This window comes from Lottia gigantea, assembly GCF_000327385.1.
Source record: "Lottia gigantea unplaced genomic scaffold LOTGIsca_132, whole genome shotgun sequence".
Lineage (NCBI taxonomy): Eukaryota > Metazoa > Mollusca > Gastropoda > Lottiidae > Lottia > Lottia gigantea.
In genome coordinates this window covers 881,793-892,357 of record NW_008707463.1, presented here as the reverse complement: position 1 = coordinate 892,357, position 10,565 = coordinate 881,793, and the positions used below count along the sequence as shown (strand labels likewise).

The 10,565-nt window shown below is 29.4% G+C and overlaps 1 protein-coding gene across 1 annotated transcript in view; it reads left to right on the top strand.

Annotated features, from left to right (window-relative positions):
- The window catches only part of LOTGIDRAFT_172393 (hypothetical protein), a gene marked incomplete at both ends in the record, with an annotated part of 6,063 nt that extends 2,391 nt beyond the window's left edge, over positions 1-3,672 (top strand). The window contains 6 exons of the mRNA XM_009049268.1: positions 242-298; positions 354-410; positions 1,698-1,754; positions 2,370-2,426; positions 3,490-3,546; positions 3,602-3,672. Of these exons, the coding sequence (XP_009047516.1) occupies positions 242-298; positions 354-410; positions 1,698-1,754; positions 2,370-2,426; positions 3,490-3,546; positions 3,602-3,672 (356 nt within the window). The remainder of the gene's footprint in view (positions 1-241; positions 299-353; positions 411-1,697; positions 1,755-2,369; positions 2,427-3,489; positions 3,547-3,601) is intronic.
- Between the last annotated feature and the right edge of the window lie 6,893 nt (positions 3,673-10,565).

Here is a 10,565-nt window from a genome sequence, read left to right as displayed (position 1 = left end):
TAGGTGTTGATTTACAGGGTATATATTGATAGTGAAATATCAGTATAAAGTGACAGTAGGTGTTGATTTACAGGGTATATATTGATAGTGAAATATCAGTATAAAGTGNCAGTAGGTGTTGATTTACAGGGTATATTTTGATAGTGAAATATCAGTATAAAGTGACAGTAGGTGTTAATTTACAGGGTATATTATGATAGTGAAATATCAGTATAAAGTGGCAGTAGGTGTTGATTTACAGGGTATATATTGATAGTGAAATATCAGTATAAAGTGGCAGTAGGTGTTGATTTACAAGGTATATTTTGATAGTGAAATATCAGTATAAAGTGGCAGTAGGTGTTGATTTACAGGGTATATTTTGATGGTGAAATATCAGTATAAAGTGGCAGTAGGTGTTGATTTACAAGGTATATTTTGATGGTGAAATATCAGTATAAAGTGGCAGTAGGTATTGATTTACAAGGTATATTTTGATAGTGAAATATCAGTATAAAGTGGCAGTAGGTGTTGATTTACAGGGTATATTTTGATGGTGAAATTTCAGTATAAAGTGGCAGTAGGTGTTGATTTACAGGGTATATTATGATAGTGAAATATCAGTATAAAGTGACAGTAGGTGTTAATTTACAGGGTATATTTTGATGGTGAAATATCAGTATAAAGTGGCAGTAGGTGTTGATTTACAGGGTATATTTTGATAGTGAAATATCAGTATAAAGTGGCAGTAGGTGTTGATTTACAGAGTATATATTGATAGTGAAATAGCAGTATAAAGTGACAGTAGGTGTTGATTTACAGGGTATATTTTGATGGTGAAATATCAGTATAAAGTGGCAGTAGGTGTTGATTTACAGGGTATATTTTGATGGTGAAATATCAGTATAAAGTGACAGTAGGTGTTGATTTACAGGGTATATTATGATAGTGAAATATCAGTATAAAGTGACAGTAGGTGTTAATTTACAGGGTATATTTTGATGGTGAAATATCAATATAAAGTGGCAGTAGGTGTTGATTTACAGGGTATATTATGATAGTGAAATATCAGTATAAAGTGGTAGTAGGTGTTGATTTACGGGGTATATTTTGATGATGAAATATCAGTATAAAGTGGCAGTAGGTGTTGATTTACAAGGTATATTTTGATGGTGAAATATCAGTATAAAGTGGCAGTAGGTATTGATTTACAAGGTATATTTTGATAGTGAAATATCAGTATAAAGTGGCAGTAGGTGTTGATTTACAGGGTATATTATGATAGTGAAATATCAGTATAAAGTGGTAATAGGTGTTGATTTACAGGGTATATATTGATAGTGAAATATCAGTATAAAGTGGCAGTAGGTGTTGATTTACAGGGTATATTTTGATGGTGAAATATCAGTATAAAGTGACAGTAGGTGTTGATTTACAGGGTATATTTTGATAGTGAAATATCAGTATAAAGTGACAGTAGGTGTTGATTTACAGGGTATATTATGATAGTGAAATATCAGTATAAAGTGGCAGCAGGTGTTGATTTACAGGGTACATATTGATAGTGAAATATCAGTATAAAGTGGCAGTAGGTGTTGATTTACAGGGTATATTTTGATGGTGAAATATCAGTATAAAGTGGCAGTTGGTGTTGATTTACAGGGTATATTTTGATGGTGAAATATCAGTATAAAGTGGCAGTATGTGTTGATTTACAGGGTATATATTGATAGTGAAATATCAGTATAAAGTGGCAGTAGGTGTTGATATACAGGGTATATTTTGATAGTGAAATATCAGTATAAAGTGGCAGTAGGTGATGATATACAGGGTATATTTTGATGGTGAAATATCAGTATAAAGTGGCAGTAGGTGTTGATTTCCAGGGTATATTTTGATAGTGAAATATCAGTATAAAGTGGCAGTAGGTGTTGATATACAGGGTATATTTTGATAGTGAAATATCAGTATAAAGTGGCAGTAGGTGTTGATTTACAGGGTATATTTTGATAGTGAAATATCAGTATAAAGTGGCAGTAGGTGTTGATTTACAGGGTATATTTTGATAGTGAAATATCAGTATAAAGTGGCAGTAGGTGTTGATTTACAGGGTATATTTTGATAGTGAAATATCAGTATAAAGTGACAGTAGGTGTTGATTTACAGGGTATATTTTGATAGTGAAATATCAGTATAAAGTGACAGTAGGTGTTGATTTACAGGGTATATTTTGATAGTGAAATATCAGTATAAAGTGACAGTAGATGTTGATTTACAGGGTATATTTTGATAGTGAAATATCAGTATAAAGTGACAGTAGGTGTTGATTTACAGGGTATATTTTGATAGTGAAATATCAGTATAAAGTGACAGTAGGTGTTGATTTACAGGGTATATTTTGATAGTGAAATATCAGTATAAAGTGGCAGTAGGTGTTGATTTACAAGGTATATTTTGATAGTGAAATATCAGTATAAAGTGGCAGTAGGTGTTGATTTACAGGGTATATTTTGATAGTGAAATATCAGTATAAAGTGGCAGTAGGTGTTGATTTACAGGGTATATTTTGATAGTGAAATATCAGTATAAAGTGACAGTAGGTGTTGATTTACAGGGTATATTTTGATGGTGAAATATCAGTATAAAGTGGCAGTAGGTGTTGATTTACAGGGTATATTTTGATGGTGAAATATCAGTATAAAGTGACAGTAGGTGTTGATTTACAGGGTATATTTTGATAGTGAAATATCAGTATAAAGTGACAGTAGGTGTTAATTTACAGGGTATATTTTGATGGTGAAATATCAATATAAAGTGGCAGTAGGTGTTGATTTACAGGGTATATTATGATAGTGAAATATCAGTATAAAGTGGTAGTAGGTGTTGATTTACGGGGTATATTTTGATGATGAAATATCAGTATAAAGTGGCAGTAGGTGTTGATTTACAAGGTATATTTTGATGGTGAAATATCAGTATAAAGTGGCAGTAGGTAATGATTTACAAGGTATATTTTGATAGTGAAATATCAGTATAAAGTGGCAGTAGGTGTTGATATACAGGGTATATTTTGATAGTGAAATATCAGTATAAAGTGGCAGTAGGTGTTGATTTACAGGGTATATATTGATAGTGAAATATCAGTATAAAGTGGCAGTAGGTGTTGATTTACAGGGTATATATTGATAGTGAAATATCAGTATAAAGTGGCAGTAGGTGTTGATATACAGGGTATATTTTGATAGTGAAATATCAGTATAAAGTGACAGTAGGTGTTGATTTACAGGGTATATTTTGATAGTGAAATATCAGTATAAAGTGACAGTAGGTGTTGATTTACAGGGTATATTTTGATAGTGAAATATCAGTATAAAGTGACAGTAGATGTTGATTTACAGGGTATATTTTGATAGTGAAATATCAGTATAAAGTGACAGTATATGTTGATTTACAGAGTATATTTTGATAGTGAAATATCAGTATAAAGTGACAGTATATGTTGATTTACAGGGTATATTTTGATAGTGAAATATCAGTATAAACTGACAGTAGATGTTGATTTACAGGGTATATTTTGATAGTGAAATATCAGTATAAAGTGACAGTATATGTTGATTTACAGGGTATATTTTGATAGTGAAATATCAGTATAAAGTGGTAGTTGGTGTTGATTTACAGGATTTTCTGGGTTGAAATGTGAGTGAATACACTATTTTTAAATGGCTCAAGAATGTCAGTAAGAATTATTCTTAAATAAGTTGTAATAAAACCGTTTTAGAATTAGAATGTGTTTATACTCTTGAATATAAAATGAACTGGTTGTGTTTAAGGTTTTGATCTTTATTATTTTGAACAAGGTACAATTACAAAGGAATATACAAGGCCCCTAGATACAGGTAGGTAAAGGGAGAGAAGCGGCAATGGTTTGCCCCCTCCCCCTACCCCTTCTCCACTCCCCCATAAAAATTCCGGCAACCGACCAATTTCATTACTGTAACTAAACACCATACACCATTGCCATTCCGTAGATATTTTTACAAAAACAATCTGGTCTAGGTCTACAGGTCTACGTTAACCATGTTATACAACCAGTTTGAATTGAAGTTTTGAATGTGTCAAGTTCAGTAATAATATTAGATCCTATACACTTATAACAATACATATAGTATTAACAGTTGTTATTTTCTACTTGGATCATTCTAAATTGTACTTTAATTGTTGGTAATACAAAGATAGTTGGTACAATGTAACAATCATACATACTATAAATGGTTATGACTAATGGGAGAAGACCTAATGGCTATGCCTACATTGTGCATTACAGTGATAGTAAAGCTAAGTTCCAGGTATAGTTCATAGTTCAAAATTGGAAGTATTTGATCAAAGTTCAAAGGAAATAATAATTTGTTAAAAATAATAACAAAGAAAAAGACAGTCACCGAACGTTTTATAATTTCACTACATTTTTTATCGTTTGAACTTTTCAATTTTCCTTTACATGATATTTATAAGTATATTTAATGCCCGCGAGAATTAAAAGTTGAAAATCTTGAATTACACTCTATCAAAGTAAGTGTTTAAAACAGTCTACTGACTTCGTAATTTAGCAGGAAAATCGAAATTCCTTACAATATTAATAAAAATGTAAAAGTTCACATGTTTCTATTGTGTGAGCAAAGTAAAAAGTTTCTTGAATTTTTTCCACTATTTCTTTTATGGGAATTTGAATAACATCCTAAGAAAAGTACTTTTATTCTTAAAATGTCTTAGCGTTGATAAAAATATAAACATGATAACACATGATTTCTTCAAAATTGTTTAAATAAACCAAAATTTTGGACTTTTTTGATAGAGAATTTCTAGGAGAGAAATGTGTTTCTTTTCAATGTAAACTTACAAAAATATATATTTTTATCAACGCAAAAACATTCTTAGACTAAGAGTACTATTTCGAGGCTGATATATGCAAATTCTCATAAAGATAATGGAAAAAATAAAATAAACTTTACACTTGTCTCAGACAATATTCAATATTAATTGTATTAGTATTTTATTAAACCAGCACCTGTTGCGTAGTAACCTGTTGCGTAGTAACTTGTTACGTATCTTATTATCTAGCCAGTTTCGCAATCTTTCTGAACAATCTCGAACATTATTCTAATCCTGTGCCAGTGCCGTCTGTTGAATAATAAATGGTTGCTTCTAAACTATTATCTGAGCAAAGTAAAAAGTTTTTTGAATTTTTTCGATATTTTTTCGTAGAATTGGAATATCAGCCTTAAAATAGTACTGATAGTCTTAAAATGTCTTTGTGTTGATAAAAATATAATATTTTGTAAGTTTTTATTGAATAGAAACACATTTCTCTCCTAGAAATTTCAACCCAAAAAAGTCACAAATTTTAGCGGAAAATTGTCATCTGTTAAAACAAAGTTTGAAGACATTATGTGTGCTTATGTTTATATTTTTATCAACACAAAGTCATTCTAAGACTAACAGTACTGCAATTCTCTTCAAAATAATGGGAAAAATTCAAAAACCTTTTAATATGCTCAGACAAAACTTCTAACCTCCATTAGTTCCAGGCTGACATTTCATTTTAAATAAATTTCTTTTTACATTTGATTAAGAAAGGACAGTGGTTTTAAAAAAATGAAATCGTTACCTGACGCCATGTTGTAAGTTGTCTTTGTTAATACCGTGCAACTGTGTTCAAACTTATTCTTTACCTCCTCAAACTCGACCCGGATGTAAATCGTCTGCTCTATATTCAGTAACTTGTTGTTTTGTGATGTAAATTCAATTGGGTCAAGATTTACGTTTGAAGTGATATAATCTATAAAATTGTGAAAATGAAATGAATGGAGTTTTACTTCCTGCACCATGTAATCTACTATTATGTTGCCTGGTACAGCAAAGCATATTGGGTCTATTGATCGACCTCGTTTTCTTTGATGTTGAGAGAGGCGGAGGAGGCGGGGGGGGGTTGATTGGATGTTAAAGCACCACAACAAGGCTTCAAACCGTAAAATATTTAATATATAACAAAAACCCTGAAAGAATACAATGAAATAATTGCAAACAAATTGACAATAAATGATATATCAAATGGCAATACTTATAATACATGGAATATAAAGCTACTGTATGCTGTAATGCTGTACTATGTGAAATAATCACTAATAAAGCTTACCCTAAAAGCGGTTTAAACTGACGAATCGCGATACGACATGCCACGATACGTGTATCGTATCCAACGCCGCGTATCGATACGTGGGGATACCTTTCATTCTATTACAAAAGTGCGGATTTTATAAGTTAACAATTGTTTTCACTGAAATAGTTTATAAGACAGAAATATCACAGTTATAAAGTTATAAATTAATATATATAGAAACTATTTATAAGACACTGGACCCTAACCACTTCTATCAACTATATTACCAAATATCACAGTTATAAAGTTATATATTAATATATATAGAAACTATTTATAAGACAGTGGACCCTAACCACTTCTATCAACTATATTACCAAATATCACAGTTATAAAGTTATAAATTAATATATATATAGAAACTATTTATAAGACAGTGGACGCTAACCACTTCTATCAACTATATTACCAAATATCACTGTTATAAAGTTATAAATTAATATATATAGAAACTTTTTATAAGACAGTGGACACTAACCACTTCTATCAACTATATTACCAAATATCACAGTTATAAAGTTATAAATTAATATATATAGAAACTTTTTATAAGACAGTGGACACTAACGACTTCTATCAACTATATTACCAAATATCACAGTTATAAAGTTATAAATTAATATATATAGAAACTATTTATAAGACAGTGGACGCTAACCACTTCTATCAACTATATTACCAAATATCACAGTTATAAAGTTATAAATTAATATATATAGAAACTTTTTATAAGACAGTGGACACTAACCACTTCTATCAACTATATTACCAAATATCACAGTTATAAAGTTATAAATTAATATATATAGAAACTATTTATAAGACAGTGGACACTAACCACTTCTATCAACTATATTACCAAATATCACAGTTATAAAGTTATAAATTAATATATATCGAAACTTTTTATAATACAGTGGACCCTAACCACTTCTATCAACTATATTACCAAATATCACTGTTATAAAGTTATAAATTAATATATATAGAAACTATTTATAAGATACTGGACACTAACTACTTCTATCAACTATATTACCAAATATCACAGTTATAAAGTTATAAATTAATATATATAGAAACTATTTATAAGACAGTGGACCCTAACCACTTCTATCAACTATATTACCAAATATCACAGTTATAAAGTTATATATTAATATATATAGAAACTATTTATAAGACAGTGGACCCTAACCACTTCTATCAACTATATTACCAAATATCACAGTTATAAAGTTATAAATTAATATATATATAGAAACTATTTATAAGACAGTGGACACTAACCACTTCTATCAACTATATTACCAAATATCACAGTTATAAAGTTATAGATTAATATATATAGAAACTATTTATAAGACAGTGGACACTAACCACTTCTATCAACTATATTACCAAATATCACTGTTATTAAGTTATAAATTAATATATATAGAAACTTTTTATAAGACAGTGGACACTAACGACTTCTATCAACTATATTACCAAATATCACAGTTATAAAGTTATAAATTAATATATATAGAAACTTTTTATAAGACAGTGGACACTAACCACTTCTATCAACTATATTACCAAATATCACTGTTATAAAGTTATAAATTAATATATATAGAAACTATTTATAAGACAGTGGACGCTAACCACTTCTATCAACTATATTACCAAATATCACTGTTATAAAGTTACAAATTAATATATATAGAAACTTTTTATAATACAGTGGACGCTAACCACTTCTATCAACTATATTACCAAATATCACGGTTATAAAGTTATAAATTAATATATATAGAAACTATTTATAAGACAACAGTGGACCCTAACCACTTCTATCAACTATATTACCAAATATCACAGTTATAAAGTTATAGATTAATATATATAGAAACTATTTATAAGACAGTGGACCCTAACCACTTCTATCAACTATATTACCAAATATCACAGTTATAAAGTTATAAATTAATATATATAGAAACTTTTTATAATACAGTGGACGCTAACCACTTCTATCAACTATATTACCAAATATCACAGTTATAAAGTTATAAATTAATATATATAGAAACTATTTATAAGACAGTGGACGCTAACCACTTCTATCAACTATATTACCAAATATCACAGTTATAAAGTTATATATTAATATATATAGAAACTTTTTATAATACAGTGGACACTAACCTCTTCTATCAACTATATTACCAAATATCACAGTTATAAAGTTATAAATTAATATATATAGAAACTATTTATAAGACAGTGGACGCTAACCACTTCTATCAACTATATTACCAAATATCACTGTTATAAAGTTATAAATTAATATATATAGAAACTTTTTATAATACAGTGGACACTAACCACTTCTATCAACTATATTACCAAATATCACTGTTATAAAGTTATAAATTAATATATATAGAAACTTTTTATAATACAGTGGACACTAACCACTTCTATCAACTATATTAACAAATATCACAGTTATAAAGTTATAAATTAATATATATAGAAACTATCTATAAGACAGTGGACACTAACCACTTCTATCAACTATATTACCAAATATCACTGTTATAAAGTTATAAATTAATATATATAGAAACTTTTTATAAGACAGTGGACACTAACCACTTCTATCAACTATATTACCAAATATCACTGTTATAAAGTTATAAATTAATATACATAGAAACTTTTTATAATACAGTGGACACTAACCACTTCTATCAACTATATTAACAAATATCACTGTTAAAAAGTTATAAATTAATATATATAGAAACTATTTATAAGACAGTAGACGCTAACCACTTCTATCAACTATATAACCAAATATCACAGTTATAAAGTTATAAATTAATATATATAGAAACTATTTATAAGACAGTGGACACTAACTACTTCTATCAACTATATTACCAAATATCACAGTTATAAAGTTATATATTAATATATATAGAAACTATTTATAAGACAGTGGACCCTAACCACTTCTATCAACTATATTACCAAATATCACAGTTATAAAGTTATAAATTAATATATATAGAAACTATCTATAAGACAGTGGACACTAACCACTTCTATCAACTATATTACCAAATATCACAGTTATAAAGTTATACATTAATATATATATATATATATAGAGAGAGAGTCTTTGAAGATAAATTTCTTATCACAATACCCTATATCGCGATATGTATCGTATCGTGACCCTTGTATCGTATCGTGACATGATTGGCGATACCCAGAAATAGTTTAAACTATAACCTGCGTAAAAGTGAAATACCTTACCACCAAGGTGTTATGTGAATCTGTAATAAAATCAGCCCCTTCAGTTAGGGTGGGGTCCGTGGGGGCTGCGAATTAGGCCCTAGCAAATTTTCTGCAGTTCAGCAGAGACTGATTCATTTACAGTGTCTTTGAACAAAATCAAAAAGATGTATGAATTTTGATACGTTTTTGGCAGCTCAAAATTGTCAGAAAGGAGTTCTTTGGGCTATTAATTCATCAAATTTTCTGAGTACAGCACCAATTCATTCCTGGTTGAATACAATATATGTGAATGAAAATGGATGGTTATGTAATACAATTATAGATGTAAGAATTGTGAATGAATTCAATGCAGAACTGTGCAATAAACTTGAAACTATTCCATATAACATGGCCAACACCTTGGTAACCAGTATAAACAAATATATAAAATACTAAAATTAAACAGCCTCCGATAGCCTCTGACTGCGTCGACTGATCCGACACCCCAACAGGTCATTTTAATCATTAAATTTTTATTAAAATTGTCAAGAAAATGGCAGGCTGAAACTGACTAGATAAGAGAATAAATTTTATGTAACAGAAAGCGCCGGCCTAGGATTAAAGTGATATTCAATAATGTTAACGAAAATATCGTTATCAATCAATCAAGTTTATTACTGAGCATCAAGGCAAATGTAATATCTCGGGGTATTGCGGTACACGTATGAGTTATGCCTGATGTTAAATATAAATAAATGCCGAATAATAACATCATACATAACTCATACGTGTACCACAATAGGACTCATTCCACTAAAATAGTCCAGGCCGAAGGCTAATTCTAAAAATAGTCGTTTTGTGAAGTGCTAAACTCTAGCGGATGAGTATAACCAGTAGTAGTCTACTTTCAATTTTAGCAGCTCAAAATGTTCATGGTCATCATATAATGAACTTTTTAGGAGACATTGAGAATTGGTCAGGCTTTCATTCGACATATTGGAAAGCTTTCAACGAGATTTCTGGAAAAAGTTATAGAAGGTTGAATTTCGTGTTTTAACATGGGAAGAGATGGCAAATGAATTAGTGGAGTGAGTCT